This window comes from Camelus ferus, chromosome 4 (genome assembly GCF_009834535.1).
Source record: "Camelus ferus isolate YT-003-E chromosome 4, BCGSAC_Cfer_1.0, whole genome shotgun sequence".
Lineage (NCBI taxonomy): Eukaryota > Metazoa > Chordata > Mammalia > Artiodactyla > Camelidae > Camelus > Camelus ferus.
The window spans coordinates 4,560,729-4,584,428 of record NC_045699.1 but is presented as its reverse complement, the minus strand read 5'-3'; the positions used below and the strand labels follow the sequence as shown (position 1 = coordinate 4,584,428).

The following is a 23,700-nucleotide window of genomic DNA, read 5'->3' as shown; positions in this document are numbered from 1 at the left end:
TTCACTGAGATGTGCAGGTCTTTCAAATGTTGACATATTCTACACATAATATCAGAAATATCATCAGTATCACCTCTGATCTCATCAGAAGCATTTTTAAATATTGGGAAACTGACAAACTCTCAATGGTATTTACAATTACAAATTACAACGTTCACTGGAAAGCTTGAATTTTATCACTGACAATAAATACTGTCATAAGCGGCTGGCTCTTATTCATTTCTGAGGAAATGCCTACCAAATACTCAGATGTGAATATTCATATTTTAACTGTCAGTAGTTCTTTCAAGGAAAAATGGTTTCCCCTGAAAAAAAAGCAGCTACTTCAGCTCACAAATTTAAACAACTGTTCAAATGCTTTTGTATACTTCCTGTTTTGTCACAGAGAATATTACAGTCATGTACCAAAGGGTTAAGATTTGCATCAAATTAATAAATTTTACTTCATCAAGGACAATCTTAAGTGAAACTGACTTTTTTAAAAAAACCTTTCATTGTGTGGCAGTGCAGAAAAGAATGAACACTAGTACAGCTTGGTGCCACTGCCTTGATTCATGATAAATGGGCAAATAGTTTCACTTTTTGCACCATCTTTTGCAAAGATTAACACATTAAAAAAGGAAAATATCATCTGAAATACTATTATAAAATAATTTTGCTATTTTGTACCTGTTGAAAGGATCTAAGGGCCCCAAGGAGGTCCCAGGACCACAGTTTGAGAACTGCCAAGTGATCAGGCAGTGAGCCAGCTCTTCATTTATGGTTCTCCTGGGATCAAGGTCAGAGGTGACACTCTACTCAACTTTTGACACCCTGTTGGCCACATTTAGAGCCACTGGATGACCATTATGTGCATGTGGTCTGTATCCACACATAACCTTCCCCTGCCTTTCATGACTTCAGGTCTCAGGTGGATGCTGTGACACACCACCTAGATCCATCTTCAGGAATGAAGAATCATTATCGCAGCTGCTGGCGGTGCTGCTGGCAGGCAGCATTCAGCTTTCAAACCCTTTTGGGATTGCCTCAGCTGCACAGAGCCAGATCACACAAGGTACACTGCCTTCACAGAGTGGCAACCGTCCAGTAATTGATCAGTGTGGGAGTCGAACGCTCACCCCACCTCAAGAAAACTCTGAAGGGCCATGTGAGATCCTTAGATCCTTAAAGGGCTGGCTGTTGTCATTGTTGAGCATCACAATTCAATTTTTCCCTCTGCCCTATCCTTTTTCTTCCCCTCTCCCAAAAACGTTGACCTCGAGAGTCTACCATAATAAATGTCCTGCAAACTTTCTTTATCTCAGAGTCTTGCTATCTGGGGAATCCACCAAATCTGTGGCAAGGTCTAAATACTGCCTTGATTTTATTGGCAGGACCTCTTCCATATCATTACTTCCTCCTTGGGTACCATTTTGCAAATGTGCACACAGATGCAAAAAAATTAGAGTTCCAGTCCTCGAGGGGGTTATATAGCACATCCCAGGATTATGGGATAAAAAGAGCAAGTAGCTTATTCATGCCTCACTTTACCTCTTGCCTAAAATAGATTACCTGCCCAACCCAAAATAATTGTATGAAAAGCACTGGAGTCCTATCTCTGCCTCTAGTTAGTTACATGGCCCAAGTAGGTCATCTCCACCCCTCTGCGGTGATTCCTCGTCTGTAGTGACACCTATCATGTACTGAACAAAATGCTAAGGATGTTACTTGCATTATTTCCCATCATCTATACGACCATGCTTTCAGGTATGTACTGTCATCATGACATTGGAGCTTAGGAAGCCAAAGCAGCTTGCCTGAAATCACAAAGGTCTTCACTGCTCATTCTGAATTCAAACTAAATTCTAAACTGTTCCAAAGTCTAAGCTCTTAATGATTTCTCTGCAATCTAAAAAGGGGCACAATGTTAGTACTACGCTTTCTAGTGTTAGGTGTTAAGTGTAAAATGAGGAAAACGAGGGAAAGATTGTGGAATGACTTTGTGAGTAATAACATGCCAGACAGGTGATACTAGAGTCACTCTACAAATGCAACGGTTTTGGGGGGAGGAGCAAGGAGGATTTATTTACTACGTTATGATAGAAAGGGCTGGCTTATTCCAGCAGGTCCAGCTAAGACAAGGAAACTGGCATCTGCAACACAGAACTGCTCAGTCAAGCAGGAAAGCTATCTATAGCCGACGCAGCACCACCTCTGAGCAAATTTCCAGAACTGATTGCTGGGATGATAATTTGAATTAAAACACTGTTCACCCAAATGAACATCCTTCATATGGCTAAGACCTAAGATTCTTAGGAAGATGGGACTTCCAACATGGAGGAGAGTGATAAAGAGGCTCAGCAAATCATCTCATTGAAAAACAGTAAAACTAGACAAAATTGTCAAAAAAACAACCATTTTGGGACTCTGGAAATTATCAAATTGCAAACAAACTGAGAAATGTTCATCCATGAAAAACTACTGAACAGTGGAAGTCTGTGGCATTATGACCTGCATTATTACCTAGACTGCTCCCGTTCACCCACACCAGCTGGGTCAGTTCTACCAAATTGGAACAAGTCCTGAAAACCAAAGATTCACTGCTGCCAGAGGAAATCTACTTTATTTGGAGCAGAATAAAAACAAAAACAAAACCCAACACCAACACCACCAACAAAAACACACAAAAAACAACTCTTCACTCAACAACGTTATCAGGAAGAGTAGCGACCTAGGAAGCGAGTGGAGAACACCTCTGACTCAGCTGCCATGGATCTGCAGTCCTGACTGGGGAAACAAGCGGCCAGCACATTAGCCAGAAATGTAACAAGGAGATCCTGAAGATGACAGACACAGAAAACCTTGCAAGCTCTCCACACATCCCAGGCTTACCAGAAGACCGCATGCACGTGTAGGGGAGACCAGAGAGAACTCAGGCTATCCATACCTTTCTGGATGTCCATAAAACTGTCTTCACGTGAAAGAGCCCAACAGAAATAAAAGCTAAAGGAGACTTGTAAACTTGCTGAACTTTGAATATATTCTCCAAACTACACGTAGATCTATCAGCAAAGAGTGGGGATCTTAGTGGCTCAAGGTGTTTGAACAGAACCAGTTACCAGTGTTTGGCCGACAACTAAGATATGCTGAAGCAAAAGGCACTTCTGGAAAGCCAGGGTTTTTAAAAACTGTGAGCACAGACATCTGCAGCCTCGCACTGAAGGCAAGACAAATGCCGCAAAATTAGCCCCGTCAAGTTTACTAAACAAACAGCAACAACAACAACAAGCCTCAGGGGTAGAAATCAAACTCCAGAGTTCCTATAATTGTGGTCCAGAATCCCAACTTTTAAACAACAACAAAATAATTACAAGATATGTAAAGAAACAGTGTGACTCATACTTAGGAAGTAAAGCAGTCAGCAGAAGCTTTCTTTGCGTAATCTCAGACAATGGATTTAGCAAAGATGTAGTGGTTACTCTACATAAAAAGATACCAATTCCATCTAAATAACTCTATACAACTCCTATCAAAATCCCAGCTACGTGTTGCATAGATATAGATACACTTACTATAAAATATATGTAGAAAGACAAAGGAACAAGAAGAGCTAAAATAATTTTGAAACAATAACAATAAAGAATACAGAATCACTCTACTCAATGTTAAGACTTAGTATATAGTTACAGTAATTAAGACAGTGTGGTACTGGCAGAGAGATACATACATAGACCATGAGACACAACAGTAAATCCCAAAGTACTCATACATATAAACCCAGTTGACGTCTGACAAAGGTACAAAAGCAATTCAATGCAGAAAGGATGGTCTTTTCCACAAATGGTACTAGAGCAATTTAAACAAATTAATCTCAACCTGAACCTCACACCTTTTACAAAAATCAATTCAAAATGGACTGTGGATTTACATATAAAATGCAAAACTATAAAACATTACAAAAATATGGGAAAAAAAGCTTTGGGAGATACAGCCGGGCAAAGAGTTATTAGCAAAGTCACTAAAAATAATAAATAAAAGAAAAATGACAAACTGGAGTTTATTAAAATAAAAATGTTTGCTTTTGTGAAAGACTCTTTTCAAGGAAGAAAAGACAAGCTATCAACTGAGAGAATTTATTTGCAAAACCTATACTCAACAAAGGATTCCTGTCTACAGTATATTTCAAAATTCTGAAAACTCAACATTAGAAAATCAAGAAAGTGGGCAAAAGGTATCGAATAGGAAATAATGATGGCACTTAAGCACATGAAAAGGTGTTCAAGCATCATTAACCAGCATAGAAATTCAAATTAAAACCATGGGAAAATATAACTATACACCTATTGAATCACTAAAACAAAAAGAATTAGCAAGATGTAGGAAGCTCCAGGCCCTCATTCCCCCAAGGAAACATTAAAAATACAATTAGACACTGACTAAAGTAACATTATAGGGGCTCCGGAAAGCAGTAAAAGATCTATAGTGACCAAGCAAATATCCAATCAAGAAAAAGCCACATTCAAATGGTAGGAAATCTGTGACCTTTTCACCCACCCTCACCCCACCTCCTTCCAGGTGCGGCATGGTTGAGAGAAGGCGATCCGACTCCCTGTTCTCTCACTTGAGCCAGAAGGACCCGTCTGTGGGACACCTGTCTTACCTGACTCAGCCCACACAGTGAACAAACAACAGCATAGCCCAGATCTCGGACTGGCAGAAGTCACTGAAGGAAATGGGAAACACGGCAGCACGTGAAACTGCAGGGGGACCACAGACCCACGGATGCCTGCCTGGGTCATGAATTCTAAGCAAAGGAACACAACAAAACGTGTAAGGCCCTGAGAAGCTGCGCTAAGACTCTTTGAGAAGTTACCACATTTAACAGCAGCCACGTGTTCTGGGGAAATTGGAGGGGAAATAAATGCACACGTGTGGTCCAAGCAAGACGCAAGCTCAGAGAAAACCTGAGATGTCAGTTTCATCCCAGGTGGATCCCAAGGCTGAGGACACGCCCTGCCAATGACTAAAGGTACTGCATGCCTGTCTGCAAAGACAAGGAGAGGTGGCTCTTCCTCACATGCCCAGTTTTCAACAGAAGATCACAAGGCATACACAGAGACAAGAAAAAGGGCCTATTCAAAGGAACAAGATGCATCTCCAGAAACCAGCCTTGAATAAACACAGGCATCAGACTTACCAGACAACATCTCTAAAACAACTTACTCAGACGTGCAAAGAATTGAGGGAAACCTGGACAAAGAACTAAAGGAAATCAGGAAAATGATATACGAACAAAATGAGAGTATCAACAAAGAGAGAAAGTGTACAGAGGAGCCAGAAATAAATTCTGGAGCTGACAATACAATAACTGAATTGAAAAATTCTCTGGAGAGGTTCAACAGCAGACTCAAGTAAGGAGAAGAAAGAATCAGTAAACTTGACGATGAGTCATTTGGAATTGTGTCTGAGGATCAAGAAGAAAAAAAAAGAATGAAGAAAAGTGAATAGAACCTAAGGGATTTACAGGACACCATCAAAAGGACCCATATATACATTATAGGAGTCCCAGAAGATGAGAGAGAGAGTGGGACAGAGAGACTATTTAAAGAAATAATGGCTGAATGCTTCTGAAATTTGAGGAAAGACAAAGCAGTTTAGAAAAATACCAAGTAGGATAAATCTAGAGACTCACCAAGACAAAAAGTGAAAAAAACAAACACAAGAAGAATCTTGACAGCCGTGAGAGAAAAGCAACTCATCACATGCAAGGGATCCCAAATAAGATTAGTGGGTTTCTTGACAGAAACCTTGAAGGCCAGAAGGCTGTGGGATGATATATTTAAAGCGCTAAAGGGGAAGAAAAAAAAAAAAACCAAAAAACCTGTTAACTGAGAATTTTATATCCAACAAAAACTGTCCTTCAAAAATAAGAGAGGATTAATGAATTCCCAGACAAAAAGCTGAGGGAATTCATTACCACAGGATCTACCCTGCACGAAATGTTCAAAGAAGCCCTTCAAGTTGAAATGGAAAAACAGTAGGCTTGAAACTATAAAACAACTAGAAGAAAACAGGAGAAAAAAAAATCTTTGACATCAGTCTTGGCAAGGAATTTTTGGGTATGACACCAAAAGCACAAACAAGAAAAGCAAAAATCAACAAGTTGGACTACAAACATCAAACCAAAAAGCTTCTGCAAAAGAAACAGTCAACAAAATGAAAAAGCAGCCTACAGGATGGGAGAAAATATCTGCAAACCATCTATCTGATAAGGGGTTAACATTCAAAATATATACAGAATTCCTTCAACTCAGTAGCTAAAAGCAAATAATTGGATTTAAACAACGGACAGAAGACTTCTACAGACATTTTTCCAAAGAAGACATACAAATGGCCAACAAGTACACAGAAGGGTGCTCAACATCATTAATCATCTGGGAAATGCAAATTAAAACCACAATGAGAAATCACGTCACACCTGGCTAGTATCAAAAAAACAAAACAAGGGATAACAGATGCTGATGAAAATGTGGAGAAAAGGGAACCCTTGTGCACTGTGGGTGGAAATGTAAATTGGCATAGCCACCATGGAAACAGTACAGATGTTACTCAAAATTTTTAAAAAGAACTACCATATAATCCAGCACTCCCATTTCTGGGTATACATCCAAGAGAGATGAAGTCAGTATCTCAAAGAGATATTTGTATTCATGTTCAATGCAGCATTATTCACAACAGTCAAGATATGGAAGCAACCTAAGTGTCTACTGACAGATGAGTGAATAAAAATAAACATCGCCACACACATGAATATAACTCAGTCATTAAAAGTGAAGGAAATCCTGACATTTGCCACAACACGGATGGACCGTGAGGGCATCATGCTCAGTGAGGTAAGTCAAAGACACTGCGTGATCTCACTTATATGTAGAATCTAAAAAAGGTTAACTCATAGAAGCAGAGAATAGAATGATGTTACCAAAGGTTGCAGGGGAGAAATAAGGACATGTTAGACAAAGGTACAAACTTTCAGTAATAAGAAGTATAAGTTCCAGGGATCTAATGTACAGCAAGGTGACTACAGTTGGTAATACTGGACTGTACGCTTCAAAGTGGTGTAGTAGATTTTAATGTTTTCACAATAACAGCATAATGGTACTTATGTGAGGTGAAGGATGCTAACTTTATTGTGGTAAACATTTTGAGATAGATTATATATATATATATATACATACATACATACATACATACACATACACATATACACATACATACGTACACCAAATTACCATATTGTACGCCTAAAGCTTTTAATGTTACATGTCAATTACACCTCAATAAAATTGAGGGGGAGCTACAATGAGATATCACCTCATTCCTATTAGGATGCTGATACAACCCAGAAGTTTAGAGGAATTAGCTCCCACAAGAATTTATGACCAGTGGGTCCTAGACTAAGTGAGAAGCAAGTCATGGAAGAGAGCTGGGCATATTTTAAGAAGCAAAGGGGGAGTACATACACAGGCAATTCTTGCTTTGCATGGTACCATGTTAATGCAAATGCATTCATACTAGAAACTTGTTCCTTACTTTCATGGTTCTCTATCAGAAAAAGCAAAGGAAAAACACAATTCTCACGAGTGTGGATTTTTGTTAACAAGGGACCATGCAAAGCAAGGACTACACACACACACACTCAACACACTGCATTTACTGAGAGCCTCTCATGTGAAATGTGCTCACACAAAGTACTCTGGATAATATACCTCTGGGTATAAAATGGGGTGTTAGAAACTTGTTCTACATTACCTGTGAGAAATAGATAAGCTATACAGTTTGCTTTTAAAAATCTGTTTCTACATCAGTATTTCATTGCAAAGACATGAAATCAAAGAGGCTCTCTCCTTATGAATAGTAAGTTCTGCATTAGGGTAACTGTAGAATTCAAAATTTGCAGTTACCATTCAAAAGCACAAAAATGTAACTTAATCATTTTTTGGAAGACTTAAAATGCTCCATTTCTGCTAATGACAGAAAACTGAAATTTTGATGTAAAGCAGTTTGGGGGGAGGGTATAGCTCAGTGGTAGAGTGCATGTGTAGCATGCATGAGGTCCTAGGGACAATCCCCAGTACCTCCATCAAAAAATAAATGAGAAAGCCTAACTACCTCCCCCAGGCCAAAAACAAACAAACAGAAAACCATAAAAAATCATTCAAAAATTAAAGCAGTTTATTTTAATAGTCTATCAAACTCGGTTCTCCCCTGTCCCATTTTCCTCCTTAAGGGTGATCTAAGATTTCAAGGGGATCTCAGCATCAGGAAGGGATGTGGTCCACATGTTGTCTGAACTTGGTCCTTGCTGACCGCCAGTTCTAAGACCTAGGTTTCTGAACTGTGGTTTTTGGCACCAGCCTTTCCCCACAGCATACTGTGGTCCTGTTCAGGGTCCCACCATGGCGTCCAGGTGCCAGAGATCTCGTCTCTATCACCTTTATCCTAGCCACAAGGCTCCTTCCCAGTTGATGGTTTCTTCACACCTTCACTCCTCTCTCATACTTAAGCACACTCAGGGGCTTTCCTTAGACTTCCCTGAGTATGAGGGATCCTAAAAGGGAGCTTTCCTCTGTAAAAGCAAGCATACACACTCAGTGTGGGGCAGTTTATTTTTCTCACATAACTAGAAGGATGGAGGTGGGCAGATGCTGGCATCAGCTCAACAGCTCAATGATGTCAGAACTCTAGATTGGCACTGATCTCCCTCCCTCCCTGTGGCCTCAAAGTGGCTGCAGTAGCTCTGGTCATCACACAACCACATTCAAAGGTAAGCAGGGTGCAGCACAAGGCACTTTCTCTTCCACAAAATTCCTCTTATGAAATCCTCTCCTCTTCCACCACTCCTTACATCTCACTGGTCAGATCCCGTCCTGAGACAATGAAACTTGAGGTTCTCCTGACGGAATCATTTGGATAATAGGCCTTCTACAGCACCTCCATGGAAAGCCACAGTCCTCCAGCCCCCACTGCCGAGGTGCCATGCTGCACTCAGGCTTCCCTACAGGTCTCCCAGTATTTGTTCTGGGGGAAGAAGGCAAATCCGCCACCCCCTGATCCTAAACTCTCCCCAGTCAATGTATGCAGTTCCGCCATGACCACCCCAGAGCACTGAAGACAGGAATTTCTTCTCCAGCACTCACTGAAGTCTGACTGCAGTCTCACTCCGTCCTTACTTGCTGGTAAAACTCTTCTGGGGTGGAATGTTCATTACACATTTTCTTCTACTCTGTTGCCATAATGCAACTCATTGTCCTCTGTCCTCCAAGTTTATGCAAAATTCAAAACAAATCACTTTAAGTACCTGCTTCTGGTATTAATTTTCAGAGCCAATTTTGGCACTCAAAGCCAAGTATTTGTCCCTTGGTCATTGTGTGCCCTTCCTTCCATGGGGCAATAAGCTAAGCCTCTTAGCCGAATTCTAATGGTGGAAGAACTTTAAAGGCTTTTTTAAAAAATGTTTTAGTAAAATGCACCACTGTGGTCAGAATAGTGGTCGACAGTGAGGAAGTTTGGGCTTGGGTTGGGGTGGGAGGTGGTAAAGCGTATGTGAATCCTCTGTACATCCTGCTCAATTTTGCTGTGAGCCTAAAGCTGCTGTAAATTTAAGATCGGGGTGGGGGATGGGGGGGACTTCACTGGTTCCAGTTCCATACCAGGCCCTATGCTGGAGGTGATACACACTGAAGGAAGGGTCCATGCAGGCCCCCTCAAGAGCTCAACCGAAATGGTTAAGTCCCGCACAGCCCTTCTGTCTTAACCTCTCCATCTCAACTGGTATTCCTCAAGTTCAGGGCTTGGAGGGGCCCTGCCAAAGGCCACCCAAGTATGGCAAGGGTGGAAGAGCCCACAGATCTTTATGCCAAGTTTTCCCCTAATGCCCTCCGCTGCAGAGTTACGGGTGCACTTCCTTCTCTCATCTCCTTACTAGTGGAAACAGTTCTGTTCAGCCTGGAAACTGGCCTGCTAAGGCACTTCCCAGCCTTCCTTGCAGCCACAGTAGTGTGCTGTGGCACCAACTGATGACTCACTAGTCACCATGTGGCCCTGCTGGGAAAACTTCAGGTTTGACAGCCGAAATCTTTCCGCCTGGAAAAGGAGTGATGGCCAGTTAACAGTCATATTGTGACAGAGGTGATCTTAAGAATGGAAACCATGTGCTAGATTCGGCAGGAAAGCTAGAAAGTCTGGGACAGCAGCCACGAAGCTTCCATACTAGCACTGGGTAACGCTGGCATTTCTTTTTTTTTAGTGAGGGGAGGTATTTAGGGTTACTCATTGATTTATCCTTAGAGGAGGTACTGGGGACTGAACCCAGGACCTCATGCATGGTGAGCATGTGCTCTACCACTTGATCGATACCCTCCCCATAACCTTGGCATTTCTTTGAAATGCAAACGTATCTAACTCCTTACGTCCAATCTCCAGAGCTCCTAAGCTCCCCTCCCACCAAGATCCCAACCAGGGGAGGCAAAATAGGAAACACTAAATAGAACAATCTGAAAATTAGTTCAGTGGAATGGAGGGGAAAATGAGGGCTGGCTGATGTGGCACAAATACTTTAATAAAATGGCTAAAGATCTTAGAAGACTTTTATAAGCAAAACTAGAGAAAATTTGGAATATTAAAAAATCACCCCTCTGTTACAGCCACTATCATTTGCACTCAGTATATATGAAATTGGTGCAGTTCTGCTACTCAGCAACTGAAAATTTTAAAATCTGATTTTAGAGGGCTGCATAATGTAAACAATGCCACACACAACTAAAATTTAGAGAAAATTTAAAGCCCCAATTGGTCAGAGGTGTGGAACATGCCTAGAACCCACCTCCTGACCTTTCTTCCACTGTAAACATTTTCTAAGAGAACAGGATGGGAAACTTCACTGACCTTGTAGACTTTTAAATGTATTAACTGTACACACACCCCAGGCTCAGCACCACTCCTAGTGTGGTAAATGTTTGAACAAGAGAAGGGCTGAGAAGGGCTAATGAGCAAAGCAGTGTCTGCTTTAGTAAACTCAAAGACTGAGATTTCAAGAAAGTAGGATGTCCTGAGCAGATGTAACTATATGTACAAAGACACAAAGGCATTTATAAAAATGGAAGAGTAGGAGACCACTCAGGTTAGCTTAATATACATCTGAGAATGGTACAATCAGCAACTCACTGCAAATAAAAAGTGAAGTACTTTAACAGACCTTAGAATTAAGTCCAAATACTTGCAAAAAAAAAAAGCATCCAACTCTGCAAGCATGATGAAGGTTAAGAAATGATTTTAGAAGCACAATTTTAAGTAAAAGTAATATTTTATTAGAAAGATGTTTAACAAATTATAACACTACTATCTTATAACCATGTTCATTTCTGTTGACTTTCCAGTCCTTGTACACATCAAAGATTCAATCACAGGATTACATACCATAATGGGTGCTCAATGCAATGATGGGTTTTCACAACATGCAATAATGCCACCCCTAAGAACTGCTCCAAATTTTAAGTCCAGAAGACAAATAAACCCAGAAATTTAAGATAAATATTTACAAACACAGTGTAGGGAAAAGTAAAAGATTTCAATAGTCTTGTAAAATGCAGTTCTTTCAGGTTTAACAGAGTCGTCTCTGGATCAGGAAAGGGAACTTGACCAAAACCGAAAAACTGTGCTTTCCAAAACCTGCCAGCAACCCCAAAGTGAGATTACATAAGCAACTAGCTAGACTTCTGACGTCTTAAACTCTCAGGAGTTGACGTTTAGTAATTGATGTTGGTACCATGCTGCTGCTTGTACATCATTAATGCAAGCACCGCTTCCTTTGGTACTCCTACAATGTTTTCAGGAATTCAGTGTTCTGCAGAAAGAACTCTGCTTCATCAAAGCAAGGCAGCAAGGAAACAGGTTACCGTGGAGTAATAAGGCCCTAAGAAAGGCAGCAGGTCGTATAGTTACCTCCTTGTGGGCAAAATCCCTGCCCTAGAACTATGCAACCTACTACCTCTTCCTAGGAGCCCATTTTTTTCTTGCCGGTCTTCCACTTAGCAGGTGGACTTTCAAATTAACCTGTTAAATTAGGCCGTATTTCTTTGGTTTTATTTAAAATTCAAACCAATTAGAATTCTTTCACTGATGCTTTTAAAAAGTTACTGGCCACATGACCTTGGTAAAAACCACAACTGTTTGCTTAGAATCAAACCTCTTGCTAAAAAGGAGTAAAAAGTAATTCAGTTACATCGGAGGATGCAAACCAGAAGCCTAACACCCAGCCCACCATGTATCACTGGAGACACAGACTTTTAAAAACATTTAATATACTACCAAAACTTAAACATCATTTCATAAGATCTCTGCCTCCCCTGATAAACTAGAAAATTAGGTGATACCATGTATAAATCCTTCTTGCCACCGTCAACTGAAACAAACTAATTTGCCGACTTTAGATGCCATGTTTTCTAGTTACAGCCAGCTACTTTCGGACCGAGGTTATCTGGGTTTTGACCCTTAGAGTAAGCAGAAGCAGCAAATGCTGATCACGGTTTTTGTCACTATCAAAAAGCTTTCAGACTTGTCACACTGCACCATAAAGGTACTTTTAAACGTTTTTTACAAAATGGAGTCCACAAGTTGATTTAATTACTGAACCTGGCCAATAAGGGTAAGAAATGAATCCTTGTGTAATTAATAAAAGCTATAAATACATTTTTTTTTAACATCACCAGAACTTAGGTATTCTGGAAGTTTCCAACCGCACAAGGGAGGTGATACCCACATGGGAGGCACACATACTGGAAACCCACAAAACTCCATGACTGTACTTGCCTAGCGATTTCTTGAATGTTTCTACTTTTCTTTGGCACACAAAGAGGCAACGACTACAAAAGGTTTCCGCAGACGTATACATACGTACAGTTCGTAACAAAGCCCAATTCTGGACCAGGCAGGTTTCCATCTATATGCCAGGGATGAAATAAAAAGCATAAATCTGGCCCAGGATAAATCACTTGGGTTGGGCCCACCCGAGAGAGAATTTGATGTTTGCTCTCATATAAATTCCTGCTGCCAATGGCACCACACAGTGATTATCTTAGATATTAAGATTTAGGATAGATGGAACTATTTGGGAAGAGGTGAGCTCTCCTTCACCTCCACTTTGCATCTTTTTCTTCTCCCAAAATAAAAAAAATACCAAGCACTTACAACAGGGAGCTTTTAGCCTTGCTTGATTATAAGGGCCCGAGAGAGCATACGGTTCGGCCGCTGGAAGAAAGCTGAAATAAGGGCTTTCATAGGTGTGAAAACTCAAGTAGCTCTTTCTAGCATTATCCTCAAACTTTCCCTAAAACAACAAACTATGGATTTCCCCATCTGACAGCGTCAGGGGACCTCCCTTTGTGAACGAAGTCCCACTTCAAGTTTCGTGGGCAGTGCAAAGCTAAGGTCATGAGGACTTATCCAGGGAGCAAGGGTTGAACCCAGAGCCCATCTCTTCTTCTCCAGGTTGGAGAGTGAAGCTGTCCTAAGAAACAGTGGTTACAACACTGTCCAAGGCCGCTCAAAAAAGCAAACTGAGGAATGAATCATAATCCACATGATTCCATTTCAGCTTGGACAGTGCGTTTCCAGTTTGTATTGACTTTACCACCAAGGATCACACCCTGGACATCTATACCAGGGGGCAGTGAGCCTATTCCAAAGGGACCTTGGTCTCCTATTAAGATTTCCTGAAGGTTATTTCTTTCTCCACTCTTTTGAGATTCCTGCTTAATTTCAAATTTCTTAAATATATCAGATACCAAAATTTTAAATGTTAGACCACTGTCTATGCTTGAACAGAGAATATGATTATCAAATGACATAAATAAACTGTAAGTACAAAACAATGTCAAAATTAATTTTTCTGAGTTTTACTATCATCTAGATAAAAACAAAATGTAGCAAGTCTACTCCTCAGGGAAGGCAATAGATTGTATAGTTATCTCCTGAACAGGGTAAAATCACTACCCCACAACTATACAATCTACTACCTCACTCTGATAGAGCAATCTTTTCTTGTGGAATGAAGAGCGCAATCTCTTTATGTTGCATTATCAGCATCTAACAAAATAAAATATACACTTATTCTGACATAGAGAAATGAGAAGCAGAAAGTATCCCCACTCCCAACCAGTCTACTTGGTAACACTTTTAGTCTCTAGAAGAAGCAACCATAAAGAAATGATGCACTGCAGCATTTTTACACAAGTTAATCTTAAATGTCAGGCAATTAGTTATCAACTTTGCATGAGGTTTCCTGGATGCAGATTTTTCTATCACGTTAGGAAAGACAGTAGATTGTATAGTTATCTCCCAGTGGTGGGTGTGACCCTAAAACTATACAACCTACTACCTCATCCCACAGTGAAGAGAACGTCCAGGGTGAATGCTGAATAGGGACCACAGCTGAGCACCACAGGAAGGCTTTCTCCTAGGGAATTCTGGTTCTCCTGTGTGATTAAAGGAGAAAAAAAAGTATTAGACCACCTTCATTCACTTAACTGGAACCAAGTTTAACTGTACAAACCTTCCAAAAATCAGCAATTTAAATTGTAGCTACATGCATGATCTATACAGGGCTCTTATTTCCTGTATTTGGGTATTATTTTAAATGCTTGGTTATCTGAATCCATATATTTACAAGATTCAGAAATCACTGTTTTACCGTATCTCTTGACTATTACCAACTTTTAACCTTCTTACAGTTACCAGAAATCAATCACTTATCCTTTCTTGAGAATCCCTCCTCCAAAATCCATTACAAAGGATAAAAGAGCCTCTAACAAAGTTTAATAACTCCAAAACCCGGAAGTCCTATGCACATGCATAATCCATGATTAAATGCACTAACGTACCAAAGGGATATCAAAAAACATGCATAAAGGGTACCTAATTTTTAAACTAACCTACTCATGTACTCCATGTCAGCAAACACTAAGTGCTCTTATTAACAGAAAATCAAAGATAATCTCCTGGATCTGAGTCAGGATCAGGATCCTTCCTTTAGCTAGAAAGGTACTGTGAAGATCAAAGACAAGAACCAAGATATTTGACACTTTGGCACAATACTCTCTGAACTAAGCACTATGATTAGTTTAGTTTCATAATCAAAATCTTAATTAATCTAAGCCATATTAAACATCAGTCTTCAATTTACATACTTCATGCTTAACAGGTAGCTACTACAGAGGTTAATTTTTCAAGAACATACTAAATTTAATGCCAAAGGAAGTTACTAAGCAGTGGCTTAGCACCAACCAAAATCTGTAACCAAAAACACTCTTATGACATATAGCTCACCATAGTAGAACTGACTGAAAGTCTCGAAGTAAATGCCATATATTGGGTCAACTGATTTTCAACAAGAGTGCCAAAACAATTTAATGCAGAAAGAATAGTTTTTTTTTCCCCAACAAATAGTGCAGGGACAACTAGATACCCACATGCAAAAGAATGAATCTGGACCCCTACTTCACACTATGTATAAAAGCAACTGACAGCAAATAACCTATTTTAAAGAACGGTGAAGACTTTGAACAGACATTTCTCCAGATACAGCTAATAAGCACAGATGGCCTATAATAAAAAAATCAGTGGGACAGCACTCTCAGATCCACAAGGATGGCCATAATTAAAAATAAAGAAAGCATTGTCCAGATGTGGAGAAACTAGATCACACCCCTGCTGCTGGCAGGAATGTAGTAACATAGTGCAGGTGCTTTGGAAAAGTTAGCAGTTCATCAAAGTTAGTTACCAAATGATCCAGTAGTTCCACTCATAGGTAAATTCCTAACAGAATTAAATATAAAACTCATACACGAATGCTCACAGCAGCATTACTCATTTGGAGTCAACAAAAACCCAGGTTCAAATCTTGGCCCTACTCACCCACTGGCACTGAGACTTTATGCAAGTAACAGCTTTTCTAGCCCCTCTGTAACATCAATACACTGGAATAAATGATGTGAAATAATAAGGGAAAAGATTTACCACCCCCCAACAAACAAAAGGTCCACATCAAGCCCTTCATGTGTGCCACCTCAAATAGTCTCATCTCTATTTTACATGGGCAAAAACTGGTGCCAAGAACTCTAATACAAAAAAAAAAAAAAAAAAAAAAGTTTAGCAACTTGCTCCAAATTACAGGAGAAAGCATCCGATCTCCAAAGTCACCGTTTATCTAAGCCCATCTCAGTTCTGCAAGGCCAGGTGATTCGAGGTATGAACATGCAGACTGTCCCTAGAAAGTCAAGCCCAGTATCCTTCACCATAACCAGCACAGTCCTTACTTAAAAAAAAAAAATGACAGCAACAGTTAAAACTAACTGGAACGTCTACCCTAACCCTCAGGCCCAGCACAATTTTCTCATTTAAAGCACGTTTGAATCTTCATCAAACACAGGAATCTAAAATGAAATAAACGTAGAATCTAAAATGTATTCATTTTTCAATCTTGTTAAGTCTGGCTTGTTTACTCTGCACTATTTTTCTTGATCCAGCAATGTAAATAGGTACCCGTATTGGTAGAAAGCAGTCCGGCAATTTACATACCAAGGGCTATTAAAATGCTCCTCAGTTGGGGTGGCATATATATAAAATACAAAAGCTGCGTGTTTATGTTCCCTAGAGCAGTGATTCCCACCTTTCCACAATCCACACAAGAAAAATACTTTGTATTTCTAAATAGTACTCATATATATCTCTATAGATACATAATACTAAATACTAACACAATAAAATACTAATATTCAGTATTGTTCACAGCTCAACACTAACCCTTATTTTATACTTTATTATACACATTAAATTGATTTTATGACCCACTGATGGTCTTTAACCTGCAATTTTTCAGGTAACATTGATTAGAAGAAATTTTGGAAATTAAAATCCAACAGGAGAGAGGAGGCAATGTTTAGTTAAGCAGCTTTCAGAACACATAACACAATCCATATACTAGAATTTATGGATTATAAAGACCCATGGAAACGTTCATTAAGAAATAACATGTACACTGATCACAACTATGTTGGCTACTGGGAAAGAGAAAGGATTTGGGGAACTTTCAGTTCAGTGTATTTTCAGTTCTTGAGAATTTCTCCTCTACGTTCAAGTACACTTCAGAATCAGAGACCTGGTTTGAATCCTGAATCCCCATTTACCACGTCTTTAGACACATCATGTAATCTCTGGGCCTTTTATGAGTTAAAATAACTCATAAAAATGAGACAAATCTTACAGGGCTGCTAAGAGAAATTGGAAATAAAATGCAAAAGGCATCCAGTACAATGCTAAGTGCATAGTGGATGCTCAATAACTGGAAGCTGCAATCATCAGTGTAACTAAAACATTCTTAAACAAGATTAATAACTAACAGTATCTGAATCTATTATTTCAGATAATCCCTTTTCTGAAAGTAACATAACTTTATATCCATTTTCTACTCTAATTCACATACTACCTCAACTTGAAGCTTGAACTCCTCCCCTCCCCATTAAAAATCTGATTAAAAGTCACAACTCAACTTGGACAAAATGCTTCTGCACAACACAGCAGTATAGAAAGAGTGCAGAGCAATGGCTTTGGGGTCAAGCAGCTACTTAGTGGCTGTGTTCTCGGGGCAAGTTAAACCACCTCCCTCAGGTTCACTTCTCATCTCCAGTTGCGGAACTAACATCCACACCTCACAGGGTTGTTCTGAGAACTATGCACACATGCAAAGCACCTTAATAACCTTGAAATAAGTAGTCAAAAAATAGTAACCACTTTTCTTAATAAATTAAATCAATTTGAGAAATTAAGTAATCTTATTTTCCTGGATATACTTGTAACAGTCGAAAATACTTATCTTCAATTAAACCATGCTGTGTCAATTTAAAATGTGCTGTGAAGAGGCAAATCTACTTATTATGAATAAACTTGTTTCTATCTGCATTTATATCACGTAAAGTTCCATAACTAACACTCACATTTTAAAATCCACTTATATTTTAGTAAATGACAGTGTATGTCATCATGTAATGTGAACATACTTGTACAGTTAACACCTTAAACTCAGGGTTTCTTAACCTGCATCTGTAACAGGCTTCAGTAACTACCAGAAATTTATATATAATTTTTTCTGCAAGAGCCCATAGCTTTAACGTTTGCAAAGTCTATAACCAAAAGATTAAGTGTCATGGTCCTAAAAACATACTTGAATATACATTTTGAAGGCTACATATTGAGTAAAATACCTTTGCACTTGTCAATTTTACTAAGAGTATTTTAAACAAACAAGCTTCTAAATTCTTAAAATACCCTAAACTTAGTCCTCTTATGGTTGCATAAACTTCCTTTTTGACCAAACTTCCATACAGATACAATGAAGCATTTCCTTCAGTCTCATCATTCAGTTTCATGATAACTACTGGCTACTTAATACAGATTTCCTTCAAGTACTAATGTTGAGTATCGATGAAAGCATTTATCTGATGCTGGCTGAATATTAAAACACTATGCAAAAGATAAAATGTTTCTTAAATATAAAACATGCAAACTCTCCAACAGTATTTTGATTCATTTGACAGAATATGCCATTGTTTTTAGCAATGGATCACTTCATCAATGTATAAGTTAACATGTGAAACTGACAAGATGATTTAAGCTTTTAGATGTAACTAAGTTTTGCACCTTAACCTACTTCTAAGATTTCAATTTCCTTTTTGGGGGGGGAGGGGGTTAACTGAGGTATAACTGACTTACAACACTATATTAGTTTCACGTATACAGCATAATTCACTATTTGCAGACACTGCAGATCACCACAGTAAGTCTAGTTTCATCCAGCTCAATTTCTTATCCTACCAAATACTGCACCTAAGCTTGTCACTCATGCTAAATTTTAAATAGCCAAGTACTAGGTAATGTAGGTAATGGTTTCCAAAAAGACCATTTCCTTTACTTCACTCTTAGACACACAGTAAGTATATAAGACACTCTTTTTGAGGGGGACGGGGATTATGTTTATCAATCTATTTTAATGTAGATACTGGAGATTGAACCCCGGACTTTGTGCATGCTAAGGACACACTCTACCACTGAGCTACATACCTGCACCCAAGATACTCTTGATTAGATGAAATTATCTAAATTCTGAAATTTTCTTAAAAGGTAACTAATGTCAGGTCAACTCTGAGTATTCCTTTGTAGATTCAACGCAAATTGTTAATCCGGGGCCAGTTTCCCTGCTATAAGTACATTCTGTGCTACCCATCACCGTTACCTAAGAAAAGTAAATTCTGCTACAAACCCTATATTGCACACAAGTAAGTAGGGTGAGGCAGAGTATTCCACCTGGGTGACCTGTTCTGCATAACGGTCCCTATATATACACCATTATTTCTCAATCCTTCATCATCTTGTCTTCCTATCCTTAGTATGGTCCCAGGTAGAAAAGTCACTGTATAATCCATACATCCCCAAAAGCCAAGAAAAAGTGGGTTATTAAACCCAGATCCCCCAGTTTACTATAATTAACAACTGAGTCTATACTGTACAAGAATGTTTCCTCCTATGCATTAGGCAATCATAACTGACTGAATAAAAATTGGGGGAAAGAGAGACAGCCAAGTGAACAGTTCATAGTATAACTTCAGGATAATGAGTACTGACACAAAGCAGCAAATGACTACTTATCAGAAGAACAAAACGCTCCCAAATTATATTCATCACTAATATGTCATTTTAAAACAGATCATCCAAAATCTTTTAAAATATTCCTAGAGAAGCAAAGTTAACACTTAATAAAAGTGTAGTTGTCAGCTGCCTCAGAATACTTAAATCTTAGACCTAGAAAGAGCCTAAGAAATCACCTGATGCAATTTGCTCACATCTGAGATGAGGTTGTGGAGAAAGGGAACATTTCTGGCTGACAATCTGAAACAGCAAATACTTAACCAGAGAAAGCTAATTTCTGAAAAGCAGCTATGCAATCCCCTGTAACGGCACTATCCATTTGGTCACTATTACCCACATGTCACTATTGAGTACTAGAAATGTCACTAGCCCAAAATGAGATGGGCTGTAACTATAAAATGCATTCTAGATTTCAAAGACTTAGTATACGTTCTAGATTTCAAAGAAAAAGAAAAGAAAAGTAGCAGCTCTCATTTTATCTGGTTATTTAATGAATTCCACTCTTTAAGTGGATTGTGCAATGCTTAAAACACCCATACAGTTAAAGAGCACGCAGTGACCAGGCCTCCTTTCCTCTAGTCCAGAGGTCACATGAGGGCAATGTTGACAACTCATTACTGAGTATCCGGGTTCTTCTATTCTCATCTAGACATGGAAAAATCATTGGCAGTTAATATTCTGGGATGGAGAAAATCCTTTACTGTCTAAATAAAAGCTTCTCAGACTATCAAAAATATTAAGTGATTAAGATGCATGCTGGCCCTTGATGGCAAATTTATTCCCCCAATTCCTGAAAATTAAAGGGAGGGGAACAAGTTCTACCAAATACAGAAGAAACAGGGTTGCTTTTAACACTCCTTGGAGAACACAGGTGCTATGAACGAGAAAAACATCCATTAGAAGAACTGATTTTCAAACTTTTTTGACACTTACCCTCCGAAAAGGTATTTTTGCAGGAATAAACACATATATAGCTGAATCAACAGTTTGATGTAAAAAACTAAAATTTTCTGTTTTTAAAAAAATTATCACCACCCACTAAAGTGATTTCACGATCCAGTAAGTCAGGATCTACAGCTTGAAACACTGGTTTAGAGCTCTTAATACTGAGCAATTCCCACTATTAATAAAGCTATCACTGTATTAGCTACTGAAAGAGAAGATACACAAATATCTAGTGTGCCGTACACTAAACCAAGAAATTCTAGTTAACGCTAAGTACTCTACTCTCAGACTTCACAGGTTTCAAAATACTTTAACTGTGTATAGTAAATCACCCTCACAAAGCCCAAAGTAGCTCACAAATTTCACTGCCTTAATTACATACTGCCCCTGAATATACTGTAAAGGAACCTGACTGCCATACAGCAGAAAAACCTGGATAAAAAAAACGATTTTATTTTCTAAATACATAATTCAGAATTTAACACTAAATTTTCTCAAACTACTGTATAATTTTCAGGCCAACAGAAATAAACGGGGACTGCTAGATGAAGTTCTAACTCTAGCAACTGAGTGCCAAGAAAGCAATAATCATCAGTAAAGTTAGAAAAAGGAAAACTCATCCAGTCTCCTGATTCACTTCAAGAATTTAACACTCACTATCCCTAATGCCTTTTTACCGGTTGCCAACCCTCTCATAAATGATCAGGCTATTAAAAAAAAAATCGAAGAGTTAAAAATGTGCAAAACATACACCCTCACCTCTGACACAGAAGGAAGGGGGCCAGGCCCTACTGTAAAAGTTGGAGGAACCGAAGGCCACTGCTAGCCAAGGACAGAAAGGTTACGCATTCCTCACACCGGAGTCCTCCGGGGACATGTATCAGCCAGCCTGCTTCCAGGCTGTGCAGCCCGATTCAGGGCTGGGGCCGCTGGCGGTGGCCCAGGTCGCCATGCACGAGCCCGTCCCCCGGGATCCTACTTCCTCCTGCCCCCTCCCCCGCCAAGGACGGCTGCCGAGGTGGACCCGGCCTCCCAGTTGCTCCGGGACAGGAGGCTGTGCGCGGCAAGATGGACTAGGGGCAAGGAGCCAACCCAGGGCCCGCCCGCCAGCTCCCGCACGCCCCGGCCCTCCCCCGCACTTCCTACCTTCCTTCTCACATCCCAGCCCCCAAGGCCAAGGTCTCCCCGGCCCACAAACCTGATAGCGGAACTGACGTCAGGGGGACCTGTCGGCACCCACAGCCAGTCACGCCACAGTGGGAGGCGACGCCGACCAATGGGCACGGCCCGGAGGTGGGACTTCCCCCGTCCAAGTTTGATTGAAGTAGGGGGAGGGGCAGGGTGAAGAATGTGAAGAATGACCCCTCCCCCCCGTCCGTGAGGCGCTGGGCGGGAAGCGGAGGGGGTTGGGGCTGGCCGCGCCACGCGGCGCCCATCCCCCGCCAGCGCCGCCGCCTCCTGAGGCCTCCGCTCTCAACCCGTCCGCCCAGCTCGCTCCGGCCCGCAGGCCTCCACCAACCGACCCGCAGTGCTCCCCTTTTCCCACCGCCGACTGGGGTCCGAGTGAAGGAAAATGGCGACAGGCCTGCGCTCGCCGTCCCGCCTCTGTACCCACCTCAGGCTCTCGGAGGAGGCCGCTGCCTTCCGTCATCTTCCGCAGGGCAGCCCGGACCTCAAGCCGGCCGTCCGCCACCACCCGAGAGCCGCACGCGAGGACCCGGATGGAGGCGCGGGCGGGCGGGCCGCCGCGGCCTGAGGGAAGGCAGCGCGGGAGCCGGGAGGCCGAGGCGAGGGCGGGCTCGAGGGCAGCGCGCGAACTCATTGGCGGGGCCGTTCGATTGACGTGCGTATCGCCCTTTTGCCTCGGCCGAGCCGGGTTTGCCGGGACCCCACTGGAGGGCGGCGGCTGGGCCCGCCCCGCGCTGGGCGGCCTCCTCATGAGGGGCGGGCCAGTCCCGCCCACCTTGCCCGCTCCCCATTTCTTATTGGACAACCAGGAGAATGGCGGCGCGGTGTCCTGCCTTCCGCTCGTGATGGACCGGCGCCGTCACGTGGCCGCCGAGACCGCGCCAGGCGGCCGTGCCGCTAGCCCTGGGGTTGGGGGCGTGTTCGGTGCGCACCACAAAGGACCGTCCCGCCAGCCACCCCTTGGGGCCTTAGGCAGGTCGGCCCGTTTTGTCTCAGTTTACCCATCTGTAGATGAGACTGTCGTGTGGGCCGCCCCAAGTTTTGAAGGTCCTTGTCTTTTCAAAGCAGTTCTTACTTTTCTTGCCGAAAATTAGCCTAAAACAGTTCCTCCGTGCCGGCTTTGACTTTCCCAAACTAGGATCCGGGAACACACTGGTTAGGATTCCCCTTCAGGTCTCCCTGTGGCTGGGAGCCCCACTACGCGGGCCTCGCTGTTTCTCCCAACTCACTGTAACTTTGTGCGCAAGATTTTAAAAACAAAAGCAAAAACCAAAAAGATTAAAAAAAAAAAAAAGCATTCTCACAGGTAATAGAACTGTTTTTCACAACACTTAGTTTACCTGGTGCGTTTATGTTCCTGCTCTGAGGTGGCACTGGTCTACTACACGCGATAAATGCCCAAGGGATTCTTTGGAGAGTTCATTTTGTGGGCTGAAGTGAGCAAGAAACTAGAGGAGGGAAAACTTGAGCTTGGGCCTGAAAGATGAGCAGGATTTAGAGAGCACTTCCTGGAAGGAAGATGTGTTCAAAAAGAAGAGACCTGGCCCACTGGACTGGCTAGAGTTGTGCCGTGGAGAGATGGAATCCTCGTCGGTGTCTGTCCCCAGTACCTAGCACAGGAGGAGGTAGTCTGGGAATGTAAAAAAAAAACAAACCTCTGTTAAATGGAACCTGGTACTGTTGACGTAGGCGAGGTGGGAGGAGAGTGCAACAAGGAGACTGGTTAGCGTGTGGTTCGGTGTTTGAGTTGAGAGGTGCTGTGGGCGTCAACAACACAACAGAGCCCCCTTGGCTCTGTGAACTTTTCTGACATTTTCTTCACCTACTCACTTG

General features: G+C 41.2%; 1 protein-coding gene across 1 annotated transcript in view; it reads right to left on the bottom strand.

The window, feature by feature from the left end:
- The window catches only part of LOC116663020 (protein FAM240B-like), a 71,497-nt gene extending 49,152 nt beyond the window's left edge, over positions 1 to 22,345 (bottom strand). Inside the window, exon 1 of the mRNA XM_032477443.1 lies at positions 22,295 to 22,345. Coding sequence (XP_032333334.1) covers positions 22,295 to 22,330 — 36 coding nt within the window. The 5' untranslated portion in view covers positions 22,331 to 22,345. The remainder of the gene's footprint in view (positions 1 to 22,294) is intronic.
- Between the last annotated feature and the right edge of the window lie 1,355 nt (positions 22,346 to 23,700).